Source organism: Columba livia, chromosome 25 (assembly GCF_036013475.1).
Source record: "Columba livia isolate bColLiv1 breed racing homer chromosome 25, bColLiv1.pat.W.v2, whole genome shotgun sequence".
Classification (NCBI taxonomy): domain Eukaryota; kingdom Metazoa; phylum Chordata; class Aves; order Columbiformes; family Columbidae; genus Columba; species Columba livia.
Window position 1 is genome coordinate 4,999,533 of NC_088626.1, and position 17,935 is coordinate 5,017,467.

The 17,935-nt window shown below is 56.1% G+C and overlaps 1 protein-coding gene across 4 annotated transcripts in view; it reads left to right on the forward strand.

Moving 5' to 3' along the window:
* OGDH (oxoglutarate dehydrogenase) overlaps positions 1 to 17,587 on the forward strand; it is a 32,591-nt gene extending 15,004 nt beyond the window's left edge. For 2 of the 4 annotated variants that reach the window (XM_065041168.1, XM_065041167.1), the window contains exons 5-24: positions 2,323 to 2,367; positions 4,762 to 4,877; positions 6,499 to 6,653; positions 7,531 to 7,677; positions 8,024 to 8,114; positions 8,438 to 8,617; positions 10,019 to 10,147; positions 11,020 to 11,199; positions 11,675 to 11,827; positions 12,232 to 12,334; positions 12,485 to 12,613; positions 13,398 to 13,548; positions 13,882 to 14,009; positions 14,096 to 14,274; positions 14,401 to 14,472; positions 14,932 to 15,054; positions 15,510 to 15,582; positions 16,881 to 17,044; positions 17,122 to 17,276; positions 17,361 to 17,587. In XM_065041168.1, the coding sequence (XP_064897240.1) occupies positions 2,323 to 2,367; positions 4,762 to 4,877; positions 6,499 to 6,653; positions 7,531 to 7,677; positions 8,024 to 8,114; positions 8,438 to 8,617; positions 10,019 to 10,147; positions 11,020 to 11,199; positions 11,675 to 11,827; positions 12,232 to 12,334; positions 12,485 to 12,613; positions 13,398 to 13,548; positions 13,882 to 14,009; positions 14,096 to 14,274; positions 14,401 to 14,472; positions 14,932 to 15,054; positions 15,510 to 15,582; positions 16,881 to 17,044; positions 17,122 to 17,276; positions 17,361 to 17,481 (2,594 nt within the window). In that variant the 3' untranslated portion in view covers positions 17,482 to 17,587. The remainder of the gene's footprint in view (positions 1 to 2,322; positions 2,368 to 4,761; positions 4,878 to 6,498; positions 6,654 to 7,530; positions 7,678 to 8,023; positions 8,115 to 8,437; positions 8,618 to 10,018; positions 10,148 to 11,019; positions 11,200 to 11,674; positions 11,828 to 12,231; positions 12,335 to 12,484; positions 12,614 to 13,397; positions 13,549 to 13,881; positions 14,010 to 14,095; positions 14,275 to 14,400; positions 14,473 to 14,931; positions 15,055 to 15,509; positions 15,583 to 16,880; positions 17,045 to 17,121; positions 17,277 to 17,360) is intronic. The other 2 variants (XM_065041170.1, XM_065041169.1) reach the window with 1 other exon arrangement.
* The last annotated feature ends 348 nt before the right edge of the window (positions 17,588 to 17,935 follow it).

Consider the following 17,935-nt stretch of genomic DNA (forward strand, 5'->3'; position numbering starts at 1 on the left):
GCACCGTGGCCCAGCCTGACCCCCCGTGCTGGGAACCGTTCGGGCACGGCTGCTCCGTGGGCATCGGCTGCAGCAGAATCTCAGCTGCCATTTCCAAGTCTGAGCCAGGCGTTAAGTTTAATTTCTGTTCCTTTGTGGCTTTCATACCAAGATCCCTGTCATTGCAGTTCCTGGTGTTGATTTAATCACCAGGAATCCGTGAATTTGTAGGAGATCATGAGTCCCGGGAACACGCTCCGCTGGTATCAGCTGCTGGCGTTGTGTCCCCAGGCTGAAATGACTGGGACTCATCAAAGGAGACTTTATTCTCTTGCTGTAAGTATTATTGATGACTGAATAGACTTTCCCCTGGTATCTTCATCCTGGAAAACCTCATCCGATCAATCTTAAAAGACAATTTGTGGAAGGCGGCTGGTGCAGATCTCTGGCCGAGCCTGAGATCAGGTCTCATCTACTCGTGGCAGAGAAAGCCAATTTCAAAGCAGATCCTGCTGGCTTTTATTTATTTATTCTTTTCTTTGAAAGAGTATTTTTTTAACGCTTGGCAGAAGAGTTTATAACAGGAGTGGGTTTGGAACTTGGAAACAATCTTGTTTCCTCTTTCTGAGCAGTGAAATCCTTAAAGGTCAGTTATTGTGGTGGGAGCTCTGCTGGCAGCAGCTTCAGCCGTGGCCGGGCAGCGCCGTCATTCAAAGGAGCTGCATGGTTAATCTTGGAAATTCATCTTTCTCCTCAATTGCCTTTTGTTTAGCGACTGGTTCGTGTCTGGGTTGGAAGCTTTTTGGATTAGGCAGCGTGAGCTTTGGGAGAAACCCCCATGGGCGCTCGGTCCGAGGCGGCGGTGGGGCTGGAGCCACCAAATTCCTCTTTCTCTTGTCTTTTCTTTAAAAAAACCCAACAAATTAATGTCATCCTCATCCGCTGCTGTGGCTGATCGGGCATGGTAAGTGGTGTAAAACAGGGACAAGATGACTGCACGGACTCAATGTGGCCTGGCCAAGGAAATTCAACCTTAGGAGCTGAAATGCAGGAGGCGCATGGAAGGTGGTTTGTGTGTGAGCATCCTCCCATATGTCTGTCTGTCTGTCCCTCCGTGGAAGGCAGCTGCTCCTGCCTCTTGCCCAGGGAAACTGATGGAAACGATCCCCATGTCGGGCAGAGCCGGGAGCCCCCGCGGGCGATGGGCTGGGAGCGCTGCCATCCCGGCGCTAACCGAGGCTGCTAACCGAACATCTCACCGCAACATGTGAGGGTTTTTTGGGTTTTTTGGTATATATATATATATTTTTTCCCTGCTGACCAAAAGCAGAAGTTTTCCCAAAGCCGTTCTTGTAACCCAGGTGAGATTGAGACACTCGGGTCACCGCACCCAGCCAGGGAGCACCGGCAGCGCTGACAGCATTGAATCTTACAGTCATTGTGGTTGGAAACAACCTTTAAAATCATCAAGCCCACCCATAACCCACCCCGGCACTGCCCCATGTCCTGAGAACCTCATGTCCGTCTGTCCAGCCCTCCAGGGATGGTGACTCCAGCACTGCCCTGGGCAGCCTGTTCCAATGCCCCACAGCCCTTTGGGGAAGAAATTGTTCCCCAGATCCAACCTCAACCTCCCCTGGCGCAACTTGAGGCCGTTTCCTCTGCTCCTGGCGCTTGTTCCTGGGGAGCAGAGCCCAACCCCCCTGGCTCCAAGCTCCTTTCAGCAGCTCCACCACCGTCCCGCCTGTGCCGAGCGTCCTCAGGAGACCGCTGGCATTAGGTGTGCTGCCTCACCATTGCCATTCCTCATTAAATTCCCGCTCGTTAACACCCTGGCAGCAGCTGTTCCCCGTGGGGGTGACCTTGGAATCTTCCAGCCCATCCTGCCCCTCGGGTCCATCGCAGCTGCTCCCGTGATGCAGCTGGCTGGGAAGATGCTCTTTGGTGGGGGAAGATGCTCTTTGGTGGGGGAGGATGCTCTTTGGTGGGGGAAGATGCTCTTTGGTGGGGGAAGATGCTCTTTGGTGGTGGCTCCGTGCCGGCTGAGAGGAGATCTCAAACCATGCAGCCCAACTGCTCCCCAGTCTCCGATGCCCCACTTTCCTCCCTTCTCCTCCCTCTCGCCAGATTTTCCACCGGGATTTCTTTCCCTCCTAGTGCGTAGTCATCCTCCATCCCAACCCTTCCGCCTCCGACTGTATTTGAAATACTGTATTTTTTTTGACTTGTGCTTTCCATGACTCGTTTTCACGGTTCCCGGGTTTGGTTTGTTCTTTTTTTAACTAACTTTGACTGCGTCTCTCTATCTTCTCCCTTTCTGCACCCCCTCCCTGCCCACCCCAGACCTCGCAGTGTTCAAGGAGCGGCTGAGAGTGTTAACAGTAGGAGGTATGCAATTAATGAGCCTTTAACCCTCTGGAGTGCAGGACTCTCTTTGAATAGGTTATTCTGGGCATGAACCAAGCCGGTAAAGCGGTCCCCTCCCGTCTTGTACCACTCTTGAGTTTTGTAACATCTTTATTTTTAATTTATCCCGCTAAAAGTCTGGATGTAGGTGCTTGTTAGTGACGCTTCACCTGTAGAAATCCCCAATTTAGAGCCTCGCTGGCCTTTTCCATAGTGCGTGTTTGCATGCCCGCCTTGCTGGAGTACACGTTTTGTTGTGAATATTCATTCAACAAAGCCTCAATCTACCCGATCGGTTTGAATCTTCTAAAAATCCAAGCTCTCTTCTCCTTAACTCTGCCCTGGTTTTGTGCCATTGAAAATTTGGCAGCTCCTCCCTTGCCTTTCCCCCCCATCCGATGGTATAAATGCTGTCCAAAAGAGCTGGCAGGCTGCAGCAAAGCAGAAGCAGAGATGTTTAGAGCCCTGAAAACCCTCTCGTAAAATCCGATACCTTCGCGGATTGTGCTTGAGGCTTCAAACCATGGTGGCGCAGCCCTGTGCCACGGGGCCACGGCAAGTTAGTGGGGTTTCCCTAAAGCCTCCAGCTAGCAGCTTCTCTGGGATGCTGCACTTAATGTCACCTCTCCCCGGGACATCAGGGACAGGGACTGCAGGGAAGTCCTGGAGACGCAGGGCCAAACCCTCAGCTCCTGCCTGCTCAGCTCCCCAAAGCCTGGCTTAACTCCTTCCGCTGGGACTAGCAGCATCCAGGAGGGTGATGCGGGCAGAGCAGGGGATGGATGGTGGTGCCAACCAGCAAAACCTCCACTCTGGGTTTGCTGGGGGTATTTCCAGCCTCCGGCGAGTGCCGTAGAATCATTTAGGTTAGAAAAACCCTTTAAAATCATCGAGTCCACCCATAACCCACCCCAGCACTGCCCCATGTCCTGAGAACCTCATGTCCGTCTGTCCAGCCCTCCAGGGATGGTGACTCCAGCACTGCCCTGGGCAGCCTGTTCCAATGCCCCACAGCCCTTGGGGGAAGAAATTGTTCCCACATCCAACCTCAACCTCCCCTGGCGCAACTTGAGGCCGTTTCCTCGATGCTGCGCAGGAAAGCGCCGTGACCAGCCCTGTCTCCGGCTCATCCTCCGTTCCCGACCGGTGAACAAGGGACAGGCTCTTTTCTGATGAAGTTCAATGTTGGCCGCTGCCAGAGGGGCCAATTTTTGCCTCCTTTTGCCTGGAGGAGGGTGGGAGGCACAGGGGTAACTCTGCCTCCTCTTTTGGGTTAGAAAACACCTTGAAACCCGGCTCCGGTGGGAGTTTTGGGGGGATGAACTCCATTTCCAGCCAAGCTCCTGCTTCTGAAGGGTCTTGGGGACCCCGCAGCCCCCGTCCCGCTCTGCTTCTGCCTTGCTGCATCACTTGGGCGAGTCCATTGGCCCTCCTCCTCTGTGCCTCAGTTTCCCCAAATACAACCATGAGCTTCAGCGGTCGCTGAGGCACCTCCAGCACCATCAGAGGAGCTCCAAAAACTGTTTATCAATATGGTGGTGTGCGTTTTATATAGAAAAATATATATGTATATTAAAATATATATAAATAAATATATTTTTATATGTACCGTGGAGCTGCCGCCAATGCTGTAACAGCTGCAGGTGGTTCGGGGGGGTCACCTGCAGCCCTAAAATCCGACGTTTGGCGCCTTCTCCATGTAAGTCAGAGCCACCTACGAACCCCGAGGTGCCAGCGCCACAAAGGGGATTGCTGAGCAGAGCTGCGTTAAACCTCTAATTAAAAGGCTGTTAATTGGGGCTGGCTGCCCTGCTCCCGGGCTGAGCTATTCAGGAGAGTCCGTCGCCGAGCCCTGATGCCGTTTTCTTTCTCTTTCTCTCCCTTTTTGGGGTTTGTTTCGTCTATTTTAACTGTTCCTTTCTCTGTGTTGACTCTTCGGTTTTAATTCCCACCCTGTGGCAACACCTCCCTCGTGCTCGGTCACTCCCTGATTCCTCTGGTCCTTTTCTTTCCTCTGTTATAATTTGTGGTGTGGTTTTTGTCCTCTTGGGGCTACAAACTTCCTGACTCTCACCCTGGATTTTAATTGCCAATTTACGTGCCTACATATATTACTTTGTGTTTTGTTTTCTGCGTTACCTTTCATAATAACCTTGTTGTTCTGTGCTTAACGTCTTTGTGTTTAATTACCACTCGGTTTTTATCCATATAAACCTCCTTCATGCTTATTTTTTGGGTTTATGCTGCTTTTTCTTTTGGCCCTTCCCCACCTTTCCCAAACGCACCCGGTCCCTGTGTGATGGTGTCCCCCTCCGGCCCCTTTTCCTTCCTTCTCTCTCTTGCTTCCGCTTGTCCCACCCATGAAAAATCCCACAGGCTTTTACGGGCTGGACGAATCCGACCTCGACAAGGTTTTCCATTTGCCCACAACCACTTTCATCGGTGGAAACGAATCGGCTCTTCCACTGCGGGAAATCATCCGGCGCCTGGAGGTGAGAGGGATGGGGGAGAGCTGTACGAGACCCATTTGCAGACAAGTTGGTTTTTTGGGAGGTCTTGGGCGCTGCCGCTGCCCACAACTCGGGCCAAGCTGTGGGTTTTAGGTTCTTCAGGTTGGGAGCTGCTCCTCGGCGCTTGTCCCACTCGTTACCTGCTCTTCTCTTACCTCCAGCTTCACGTTTGGTCTCCCCAAGGTGGAGCGAACCCCAGACAACTAAATACTCATAGAATCACAGAATAGTTTGGGTTGGAGGGACCGTCTCAGCCCCCCAGTGCCCCCCCTGCCATGACAGGGACATCTTCACCAGCTCAGGTTGCTCAGAGCCCCGTCCAGCCCGGCCTGGGATGTCGCCAGGGATGGTTCATCTACCATCTTTCTTAGTGTCTTAAGTATTTGAAATACTATATTTTTTGAAACCTCACCAGCTACATTTTCAACTTTAAAGCAGCGAACGGTGCTGGGGGAGCACAGGAGGCGCTGGAGGTGGGTGATCCCCCCTCTGGGTGGTTCTGCACAGCGTGGGGGTCACTTGGGGTGTCTCGGTGCGGGATCAGCTCCCACCCAGGACCGAGGGGGTTACAGCTCCTGCTCCCTTTTCTGCCCAATTTCATACCTGGTCTGAGAGCTCCTGGGCGAGCTGCAGGATTGCTCAGATGCTCTCTGCCGAGACAGGGTGACCTTGGCGGAAGCAAAACTGCGTCAGTGTCTTGGATAAGCTGCAAAAACAGCCTCAGTATTTGTTGGGGGAGGTTGTTTTGCTGATTTTCTGAAGTGAGGTTGTGGATCTGATCACAGCCGGTGCCACCGAGAGGGAAAAACTCTCCCCCCCGAGGTGAATATGAAGGACTCGAGGGTTTGATCCTGCGCCCCTCAGGGAAAGGGGAATAAACATTTTGATGCTGGGTCACATGCGGTGTCCCAGCTGCCCTACAGCATCCTGGCATGTCCCATGGGCTGTCCCCTTTTTTGGGAAAACAGCTCAAACCAGGTGCCCAGAATGGGGCTTGCACAGTGTTGGCTGCTCACGGGTCCCCCCGTGTTCAGGCAGCACTTGCCCATAAAAACAGAGAATGATTTTGGTTGGAAAAGCCCCTCAAGATCATCGAGTCCACCCATAACCCACCCCCGGCACTGCCCCATGTCCTGAGAACCTCATGTCCGTCTGTCCAACCCTCCAGGGATGGTGACTCCAGCACTGCCCTGGGCAGCCTGTTCCAATGCCCCACAGCCCTTTGGGGGAGAAATTGTTCCCACATCCAACCTCAACCTCCCCTGGTGCAACTTCTTTATTTGCTACTTCCTGTCTTTCAGTCCTAGGGAGCTATTCCCCCAACCTATTATTTGCTTTTAGGATAAATACTAATGCCTATTTCAATGTGGATTCAAGAAATAAGCTGCTGTTTTCACAAAACCCTTAATTGCAGCCACCATAAAAATGGAAGAGGGGTTTCTTTAGGTTCTGAAATGTGGTGTTAGCGAACAAAAATAAACTCTTCTCTGGGCAGGAATGAAGGAGCCCCCGGCCCCGTGGTCCCGTACATCTCTGAGGGGGCAGGAGGGGGTGTTGGAGGCCTGGCTGCTGTCTCACGGGTCTTGTTTCCTCCCCGGCGCAGATGGCGTACTGCCAGCACATCGGCGTGGAGTTCATGTTCATCAACGACCTGGAGCAGTGCCAGTGGATCCGCCAGAAGTTTGAGACCCCGGGCATCATGCAGTTCACTAACGAAGAGAAACGCACGCTGCTGGCCAGGCTGGTCCGCTCCACCAGGTGCCCGGGGGGTGTCCTCACCTTCCCTTTGCCTTCCCTGGCTCCTGGGGGGAGGTTTGGTCCCAGCCGGAGCGATGCCGTCACCACCTGAGTCACATCTTGACGTCAACTGTCTCGCTCGGTTTAATCAGCAGAGTGATGGCAGTGAGCTGGCAGGCTCAGGTGCTGGCGAAGAGCCCAGACCCATGGATGATCTTGAAAGAATAAGGTCTAACAATAATATTTAAGTGTAGCACAATGTCGTGAGGTGGGGGGAGCGGCCAGCCGGGCTCAGCGGGAGCAGCCTGGGGTGACCAGGAATCATAGAATCACAGAATAATTTGGGTTGAAGGGACCATCCCAACCCCCCCAGTGCCCCCCCTGCCATGACAGGGACATCTTCACCAGCTCAGGTTGCTCAGAGCCCCGTCCAGCCTGGCCTGGGATGTCTCCAGGGATGGTTCATCCACCACCTCTCTGGGCAACCTGGGCCAGGCTCTCACCACCCTCAGGGGCAGCAATTTCTTATATCCAGCCTAAATCTCCCCTCCTTTAGTTTCAAACCATCACCACTTGTCCTGTCTCAACAGGCCCTGCTAAAAAGTCTGTCCCCATCTTTCTTATCAGCCCTTTTAAGTACAGAAAGGCCACACTAAGGTCTCCCCAGAGTTTCTCTTCTCCAGGTTGAACAGCCCATCTCTCTCAGCCTGTCCCACAGCAGAGCTGTTTGAGCCTCGAATCATCTTGGTGGCCTTGGGAAGGCTGTCAGGGTGCTGTGTGACACTTGCTCCAGTGTCCTGTGGTGCTGTGGCTCCCTTGGTGCCATCCCCATCCCTCCTCTGGTTTCTGCCCTCGGCTGAAGCCCTGACACTCACCCCACTCTCCCTTTACCTTTCAGATTTGAGGAATTCCTCCATCGGAAATGGTCTTCGGAGAAGCGTTTTGGTCTGGAGGGCTGTGAAGTGTTAATCCCAGCCTTAAAGACCATTATTGATAAGTCGAGTGAGAAGGGAGTGGATTACGTGATCATGGGGATGCCCCACAGGTAACCCTGTCCCACTTCTTGGGGGTGTTGGGTTCGGTACTGGGGGACACTCTGGTTTGTGCCGTCCCCTAACTGGTCTCGGCTCATGGTGAAACTCAGCCAGAGAGCTCAGGCTGCTCTCCTGCTCATCGTGGTTCAGAAATTCATCTGGGGAGGGGTGGCAGAGCTGGGATCGCAGAGCACGATTTGCTGAGGGGTCTGTAGCCTCCTCCTCAGGTGACACCGCAGAGCCCCCTCCCCACTGGTCCCACCTCCTCTGCGTGACACTGGGGTGACAGGTCACCGTCAGCACTCGGTGTCAGGCTGGCACTGCTGGTTGCCGACAAACTGTCTTGTTGTTTTGCAGGGGACGGCTGAATGTTCTCGCCAACGTGATCAGGAAAGAGCTGGAGCAGATCTTCTGCCAGTTCGACTCCAAGCTGGAGGCGGCTGATGAGGTGAGTCCCTCCTCTGCTTGTGCCAGGTTGCTGTCACCTGTCCCCGTGCAGTCCCTGAGGCTGTAGCGGTGCAGAGCGAGCCGGATTGTGCCACCGCTTGTTCTGTCACTTGGTGCCGTAAGGATTTCCACGTCACACACGCACCCGTGCGACTGAAGCCTTTGTGTTGGTGCCAGGGCTGGGCTGTCCCTGCCCGTCCCAGGGGTGACACGTGCCCTGGTGTCCCCAGCGCAGGCTGGGGGGTCAGTGTCTCTCCTGCCTCAGGTCTCTTTCTGTGCCCCCAAAGCTGCTCACGTTCCTGGGGTGACTCTTCTCTCCATCAGGGCTCTGGTGACGTGAAGTACCACCTGGGAATGTACCACCGGCGGATTAACCGCGTCACCGACAGGAACATCACCCTTTCCTTGGTGGCAAATCCTTCGCATTTGGAGGCGGCTGATCCGGTTGTTCAAGGCAAAACTAAAGCGGAGCAGTTTTACTGCGGGGACACAGAGGGGAAGAAGGTGAGTGGTGCTGCGACAGTGAAGTGGCCTCGGCTGGACAGGTTTTGGTGGAAAAACAAGGAAACTCAGCTGTTTTTTTTTTGCTGTGCAGCTTCCCTTGCTGTCACCCTGACTTTGCTCCCCCATAGTTGAATCAGAGGATGATTTTGGTTGGAAAAGCCTCTCGAGATTACTGAGTCCACCCATTCCCCCCCTGGCACTGCCCCATGTCCTGAGAACCTCATGTCTGTCTGTCCAGCCCTCCAGGGATGGTGACTCCAGCACTGCCCTGGGCAGCCTGTTCCAATGCCCCACAGCCCTTTGGGGAAGAAATTGTTCCCACATCCAACCTCAACCTCCCCTGGCGCAACTTGAGGCCGTTTCCTCTGCTCCTGGCGCTTGTTCCTGGGGAGCAGAGCCCGACCCCCCTGGCTCCAAGCTCCTTTCAGGCAGTTCAGAGATCAGAAGGTCTCCCCTCAGCTCCTGTTCTCCAGCTGAACCCCCAGGTCCCTCAGCCGCTCCATCACACTTGTGCTCCAGCCCCTCACCAGCTCCGTTCCCTTCTCTGAGCTCACTCCAGCCTCTCAAGATCTTTCTTGGCGTGAGGGGCCCAAAACTGACCCCAGGATTCAAGGTTTGGCCTCCCCAGTGCCCAGGCAGCTGCCCAAACCCCTGGTTGGAAAACAGGCAAACGAGAGGGATTTCTGACAGCCAACCCGAGCGTCACAGCCTGGAGGGCTCAGCAGCAGGAGCCTCATGCTGCAGGATCTCAGTGTGACTGGGGGAACCATTCCTGGGTCAGGGAAAGCTGGAGCGGCAGCAGGAGGCAGCTCTCCACACCCGGGGGGGGCGGTTTACTTGCTGTCTGATTCATCACAGACCTGTCTGCAACACCAAGAAGTGGAAGGGTGAGATGAAAAGTGCTTCCCATCCTCCTCCATCCCAAGGGCTGTATATAAATAGAGAAACTGTCCTTGTCTGACAGGTGACATCCTCAGCCAGCCCCGGGAACGATGGCAAAATAACGTCACTGGAGCTGGTGAGAGCTCCCAGCCTGGCTGCTGCCTAAAAACTCTTCTGGGGTGAAAGCCCGAGGGAAAGGGGCATTTTTCTCATCTTCATCCGGTTAGGAAAAGGCTTTGCTTTGGGAATGGGACTGTGCACCAGGTGCCATTCTGCTGCCCGAGTGAGGCGCCCCGAGCATGTGGCACTTGCACAGGGGAAAACTGGTGGCCACATCCCTCTCCCTGGTGGCCATGGGCTCCACTCCCAGCCCCTGAGAAAGCATCAGATGTCTTGACAAGCTGCTCCTTGTTCTTTCTGGGATGCTGAAGACTCATGGGGATAAGACATGGCCCCTATTCTGCTGGCTGTCCCTGCTGCTGTCCCCGCGGCTGATCGTGGTGGCTTCCCCTCTCCCAGGTGATGTCCATCCTCCTGCACGGAGACGCTGCGTTCGCCGGCCAAGGCATCGTGTATGAGACCTTCCACTTGAGCGACCTGCCCTCCTACACCACCCATGGCACTGTGCACGTCGTGGTGAACAACCAGGTGAGGAGCAAATCTCCCGCGTCCCTGGGGCATCTCTGCTGGCTCAGATCTGGGTGGCAGCTGTTTCCCAGCCAATATTCCCAGTATGAGCCACAACCGTGGGGTCAGCAGCAGGAATTTTATACCCAGCAGCTTTTGAGTCCAGCCTGGTGCTGAGACGGTGCAGCCTGATGCTCAGCATGCAAGATCATAGAATCACTTTGGTTGGAAAAGCCCCTCAAGCTCATTGAGTTCACCCATAACCCACCCCCGGCACTGCCCCATGTCCTGAGAACCTCATGTCCGTCTGTCCAGCCCTCCAGGGATGGTGACTCCAGCACTGCCCTGGGCAGCCTGTTCCAATGCCCCACAGCCCTTTGGGGAAGAAATTGTTCCTAAATCCAACCTCAACCTCCCCTGGCGCAACTTGAGGCCGTTTCCTCTGCTCCTGGCGCTTGTTCCTGGGGAGCAGAGCCCGACCCCCCTGGCTCCAAGCTCCTTTCAGGCAGTTCAGAGATCAGAAGGTCTCCCCTCAGCTCCTGTTCTCCAGCTGAACCCCCAGGTCCCTCAGCCGCTCCATCACACTTGTGCTCCAGCCCCTCAGCAGCTCCGTTCCCTTCTCTCAGCTCGCTCCAGCACCTCAAGGGCTTTTTTGGCCTGAGGGGCCCAAAGCCAAACACCATACACAGTATTTGAGTATTTGAGGTCACACAGGGCTGCTCTGTCCCGCCCCCACACAAACCAGTTCTCACTGGGACCAGCCCAGGTGCCCGGGGTGCAGGGGATGGACAAGACGGGAACCCGCAGCTCAGCCGCAGCACTCTTGAAGCTACATGTGCCGCTTTCCAAATTCTTACCCCTGTGCTGGTCCTGTTCCCTCTCACCCGCTACAGATCGGCTTCACGACAGACCCCCGTATGGCCCGTTCCTCCCCATACCCCACCGATGTCGCCCGTGTCGTCAACGCCCCCATTTTCCATGTCAACGCAGATGACCCGGAGGCCGTTGTCTACGTCTGCAATGTGGCAGCTGAGTGGCGAAGCACCTTCCACAAGGATGTGGTGGTGGATTTGGTAAGAAACGTGGCACGAGGCTTTATCTGAAAGCCGTGGCTTTGGTGTGGATGCTCAGTGATACCTCTTGGGTTGTATTTTCTGAAAGCTGAGGCCTCTTTTCTCCCCCCTTCATTCCCCCTTCATCTCCTCTCTCCCCTTCCTCCTTCTTTCTTCCCTTTTCCCTCTTCCCTTTTCCCCCTTCCTTCCTTTTTCCCCTTTCCCCTTCCTTCTTCCCCCTTCTTCCTCCTCTTTTTTGACACAAGAGGAGGGAGGGGCTGGTGTAAATCAAGTCAGCGAGGCTGCAGTAGCACTCAGAGGGGCGACACTGTCTCCATATGGGGCCCTCCCTCGCCTCCCACATCGAGGAGGGCACGCTTGGGTCCCTCCTGGGTTGTTTGGACCCTTCTGGCACAGACACCCCATTATCTCTGACAGCTTTTGGAGCTGCAGGTTGCAAGCAGCTGCTTTCAAAGGCTCTTCCCTTCCTTGGCAGGTTTGTTACAGGCGCAACGGTCACAATGAGATGGACGAACCCATGTTCACACAACCCCTGATGTACAAACAGATCCGGAAACAGAAGCCGGTGCTGCAAAAATACGCGGAGCTGCTGATTTCCCAGGGGGTGGTAAATCAGCTGGAGTATGAGGTACAGTCCACTGGGGGGAAAACTGCAGGGAAAACTACTTGTTTGGTTCAGATCTGGGTGTGAAGGATGTGACAGGCCCTGTGCTTGTCACCTGGAGGTGGCAGAGCTGTGCTGGGGTTGGGCGAGCGCTGCAGCCCTGGCAGCGACTCGTCCTTGGGCTGTGCCAGCGCTGAGCAGCGCAGGAACATTGAGTTCAAGGATCGTTCTGTGATCAGTGCGGCACAGGCCAGATGGGCTTGAATACGAGTTGTCGGTTCGGATGGCAGCAGAGATGTCCCCTGGGGGACAGGGACCCCCAGGCTGAGCTGTGGGGCCAGCTGTGACCCTTGCAAGCTCACATCGAGGTCCCCAGGCTCGGCACCCTCGACTGGAAGACCTCTTGCTAAGAACGTTCTGCCTTTCAGGAGGAAATTGCCAAATATGATAAGATCTGTGAGGAGGCCCATGCGAGGTCCAAGGATGAAAAAATCTTGCACATCAAGCATTGGCTGGACTCCCCCTGGCCTGGTAAGTCACTAGGAACATTTTGGAGGTGACTAACAAAGAACTGGGCTTCTTGAGAGCCATGGCGGCTATTTTCTAGTGAATCAGCCTGCTGAGGAGCTGGGGTGATGCTCTCTGCTCCCCCAACGTGCTGGACTGCTCCTCCTCCTGCAGGTTTCTTCACTCTGGACGGCCAACCTCGCAGCATGACCTGCCCTTCCACCGGTCTGAATGAAGAGGATTTGACGCACATTGGGCAAGTGGCCAGCTCGGTGCCGGTGGAGGATTTCACTATCCATGGAGGTAGGAGCTTTAGAAGCTGTGCCAGACGAGACGTTTGTTCCGCACAACATGTGGGGTTGGTTTGGAATGTGGCCTGGAAGGAAGGGACCTGTGACAGAGCTTGGATATGGGTGGCCAGGGGACTCCCCCCCTCTAGTCCACTCTCCTGAGACTCCCCTGGAGCTCTGGATCCAGCTCTGGGTCCTCAGCCCAGGACAGACCTGGACCTGCTGGAGAGGGGCCGGTGGAGCCACAGAAATGATCTGAGACTGGAACAGCTCTGCTGTGGGACAGGCTGAGAGAGCTGGGCTGTTCAGCTGCAGAAGGGAAGCTCCGGGAAGACCTTATTGCAGCCTTTCTGTGCTTAAAAGGCGCTGATAAGAAGGGCAGGTTCAGGGGCTTGTTGCAATAGGACAAGGGGTGGTGGTTTTAAACTTAAGGAGAGAGATTCAGGCTGAATAGAAGAAATCATTGTCCCTGAGGGTGGTGAGAGCCTGGCCCAGGGTGCCCAGAGAGGGGGTAGATGAACCATCCCTGGAGACATCCCAGGCCAGGCTGGACGGGGCTCTGAGCACCCTGAGCTGGTGAAGATGTCCCTGCTCATGGCAGGGGTGGCACTGGGGAGCTGGGGAGGTCCCTTCAACCCAAACTATTCTATAATTCTGTGATTCATCCCTCCAGCAGAGCTGGATCTATTCTTCTGCCCCAGGCATTTGTGGTCTGTCACTCCGTGGGCAGGTTGTAGAACAAACACGGCGTTGCTGGAGCTCCCGTGCCGGCTACAAACCCGCTTCTGTCCTGACAGGTTTGAGCCGTATTCTGAAAACCCGCGGGGAGATGGTGAAGAACCGCACGGTGGACTGGGCCCTGGCAGAGTACATGGCGTTCGGCTCCTTGCTCAAGGAGGGCATCCACATCCGCCTGAGCGGCCAGGATGTTGAGAGGGGGACGTTCAGGTAAAGTCGAGCTTTTAGTGGCTGTAAAGGGGGGATGTTCAGGTAAAGCCGAGCTTTTGGTGGCTATAAAGGGACATTCAGCTAGGCTTGAGTTTTGGCGCCCGTAAACGGAGGATGTCCAGGTAAAGCCATGCTTTTGGTGGCTGTAAAGATGAGGCATTTAGGTAGAGCTGAGCTTTTGGTGGCTGTAAAAGGGACATTAAGGTAAAGCCGAGCTTTTGGTGGCCATAAAGGAGGGATGTTCAGGTAAAGCTGGGCTTTTTGTGGCTGTAAAGGTTGATTCCGGCCTTCCCAGATGGCTGATGATGGAGTTAACGCCTTCATCTCTTCCAGCCATCGCCACCATGTCCTGCATGACCAGAACGTGGACAAGAGGACCTGCATCCCCATGAACCATCTCTGGCCCAACCAGGCTCCTTACACCGTCTGCAACAGCTCGCTGTCGGAGTACGGTGTCCTCGGTGAGCGAGAGTTCTGCACCTGCTGTCCTGGCTGCGTGAGCCCTCTCTGGAGATTAATCCCCCTCGTTTCTCTCCTAATCCCTCAGGATTTGAGCTGGGTTTTGCCATGGCAAGCCCCAACGCCCTGGTGCTTTGGGAAGCTCAGTTCGGGGATTTCCACAACACCGCTCAGTGCATCATCGACCAATTCATCTGCCCTGGCCAGGCCAAGTGGGTCAGGCAGAACGGCATCGTCCTGCTGCTTCCCCATGGCATGGAGGGCATGGTAAGGAGCCCTCCGGATCGCGGGCACCCCGGCGTGCATGTCGCCTACACCATAAGCAAAGCCAAGCTCAGCGGTGGCCGGTAGCCTTGTCCCCCGCTCACCGCCCTCCCTCCTTGGTCCCCGCAGGGTCCTGAGCACTCCTCTGCGCGCCCGGAGCGATTCCTGCAGATGTGCAACGACGATCCTGATGTCTTCCCTGTGAGTGAACCACAGAATCACAGAATAATTTGGGTTGAAGGGACCTTCCCAGCCCCCTCAGTGCCCCCCCTGCCATGAGCAGGGACATCTTCACCAGCTCAGGTTGCTCAGAGCCCCGTCCAGCCTGGCCTGGGATGTCTCCAGGGATGGTTCATCTACCCCCTCTCTGGGCACCTGGGCCAGGCTCTCACCTCCCTCAGGGGCACAAATCTCTTCCTCATGTCCAGCCTCAGTCACGGGTGCACTGAACTCAGCCCAGTTCTCCCTGTGGCCACCCCAGGGTGGGGCACACACCTGCAGCCTCTCCCGGCTCTCTGTGTGACTCTGGGTGCTCTGTGGGGGCAGAGAAGGGGGAGGGAAGGGCTCTGGGTGCTGCTTTCCTCCCCGCTGCTGGAGCTGCGAGGCCAAGAAGCATCTTGTGTTTTTCGAAATCCCCCTGGACCGTGCTGGCCGAGGCAGAAACTGGACGATTTTGATGTGCGCCAGCTCTACGACTGCAACTGGATTGTCGTCAACTGCTCCACTCCAGCCAACTTCTTCCACGTCCTGCGGCGCCAGATCCTCCTGCCCTTCCGCAAGCCGGTCAGTGCCACAGCTCCGTGTCCCTGCCGAGCCTGGGGACACACAGGGACTCGGGGTGGGCTTGTTCTTGGCAGCAAACATGGGCATTTTGCCCCTGCCTGGGCCAAGGACCTCGTGATGCTTGGGCTGGCTCGGTACAGGACGTGCTGCCGTGGCTGCCGCCCCTCGCACTCTCTGGGGAGGTCAGAGATGTTGGGCCTGGTGGTTATTGGCAAATAACCCTCTCCAGCTGCTCACCTTCAGCTCTGGCGGTGGGACAGGCAGCTCCCGGCAGCACCTCAGCCTCTTCCCCAGGGAAAACGCGGACTGGGAAAGCTGGAGCTGTTGGAAAGCGGTGCCCAGCCTGGCAGAGCACGGAACAAATCTCTGCGTTTGGGCGGGGGGAGCAGGTGTGCGCTTTGTTGGCTGTTTCTGGTGAGACTGACCCCCTTGCTCTGCCTGTTCCCCCGCTCCAGCTGATCATCTTCACTCCGAAGTCACTGCTGCGTCACCCTGAAGCCCGCTCCAGCTTCGATGACATGCTGCCAGGTACGAGCAGCGGGGGGGCTGTGTTCCCCCCGGCTCCGCTCTGCGGGATGAAGGGTGAAGGGCAGGAGCTGATCACTTGGGGTAAAGTCCGCCTGGCAGCGGGAGAGCGGCCAAGCGAGGCCGATTGCATCGGCACCTGCACCAGGAGCTCGGTGCTGCCGTGGCACGTGTCCTGCTGTCCCCTCCAGCGCCGCGGTGGCACGTTTGTCCCTGCCGTGACCAGGGTGTTGTCCCTAGACCAGGGTTCTTCACCTGGTGTGCATGCAAGGGAGTGAAATCCTGCACATGGACACAGGACCAAGAGGAAACGGCCTCAAGTTGCGCCAGGGGAGGTTGAGGCTGGATCTGGGGAACAATTTCTTCCCCAAAGGGCTGTGGGGCATTGGAACAGGCTGCCCAGGGCAGTGCTGGAGTCACCATCCCTGGAGGGCTGGACAGACGGACATGGGGTTCTCAGGACATGGGGCAGTGCTGGGGGTGGGGGAACAGGAGACTCGATGAGCTCAAGGGGATTTCCACCCAAAATTTTGTGTTTCTATATTAGTTTTATTACAGAGTTGTACAAGTCTGGATGCCGGATCAAACCAGCATCCCAGCGATACAAAATTCTCAATCATTGATCCCAAATCTCATTACTATACAATATTTTCATACAAATCCTATAACATTCTTCTTACTACGCACGCTCAGTGAGTGGGGTCTTGTGGAGCCTTCAATGATGAGCTGTGGGTTTGGATTAAGATCAGCTGATAACGAGCAAAGTTTAAGTGAAGCGCATCCACAAAATTCAGCACTAATCACTAGATAATCAGCTCTCAGTGGTTGACGTCTCAATTCCAGGGTAGCGTTTGTTCTACAGTTAAAAACGAGTTGCTGATAGCTTGTTTATTATTTGTATTAAAGTTAAGCTGTGCTTAACTTTAACATTTCACCCGTTATTAGTCTAAAATTAACTGACGAGAAGGCCTCATGGTCAGGTTAGGTCTGGTTGAGTTCGGATATGAATCCAAATTCTATAACTACACAGCTAATTGGAATGTCACGTGTATTTGGTTGGTGCGAAAGTAATTGCAGTTTTGGTCTGTGAGTTTTAGATCGTTATAACTATGCTCAAACACGTCTTTCTTAATCAAAATAAGAACTGTTACGTATTCCAGTATCAAACTGGATTTGGCACCAACCCAGCAGCGGTTTTGTACTGGGAACCAGACGCGGTACTGGTGGGTCTGGGGGGGCTCTGGTGGGGCTGGGGTGTCCTGGACAGCGGCCGCTGACGGCGCCGTCTCGTCCCCTGCCAGGCACCCACTTCCTCCGCGTCATCCCCGACGCCGGCCCCGCGGCGCAGAGCCCCGACCGGGTGAAGCGCGTCCTGTTCTGCACCGGTAAAGTTTACTACGACCTGACGCGCGAGCGCAAGGCCCGGCAGATGGAGGCGGACGTGGCCATCACCCGCGTGGAGCAGGTGAGCGGGGTCTCCCCCGTGCCGGCGCTGCCACAGCCCCCGTGACGCCGCCGTGACGCCGTCCCTTGTCCCCGCAGCTCTCCCCGTTCCCCTTCGACCTCCTCCAGCGAGAAGCTGAGAAGTACCCGGCGGCCGAGCTGGTGTGGTGCCAGGAGGAGCACAAGAACCAGGGCTACTATGATTACGTCAAACCGCGGCTCCGCACCACCATCAACCGCGCCAAGCCCGTCTGGTAGGCACTGCGGGGAGCGGCTGTGCTGCTCTGGGGGGGGCGTGGGCGCAGACCCACCCTCACCCCCTCCCTTCTCCCCGGCAGGTACGCGGGGCGGGAGCCGGCGGCCGCCCCCGCCACTGGCAACAAGAAGACGCACCTGACGGAGCTGCAGCGGCTGCTGGACACGGCCTTCAACCTCGACGCCTTCAAGGACCTGGCCTGAGCGCCAGCGCGGCGGCGGCTGCATGTGCCCGCCCGTCCGTCCGTCCGTCTGTCTGTCCCACGCTCGTCCCCCCTCCCTCCTTAACTACAGACCTTGTACAACCCAACGCTGGTGCCTGAGTCCTTGTCCTGCCCGGGCCGGGGTCGCTGCAGCCCCTCCAGGGGGAAAAGGGACCATGAGCTGTCCCCGCCTCTCCCAGGGGGGAGCTGGTCCCTGGGGGTGTCCAGTGGGCTTGTGTCGCAGTCACCCCTGCAGCCGCTGCCTCTGTTGGGGGGGGCTCAGGCAGGTCTGGGGGTGCTGGTCCCCCCCACCTGGAGCCCCCCCAGCTTCCAGAGCCCCTGCGGGGGGTTCGCCCATCCCGGGGGGCACCGTCCCCCCCACTCGCCCCCACAAACACTTGGCAGCACCATGTCCACCCGTGAGAGTCCTGGCTTGGGGCACGGGGGGGTGACCC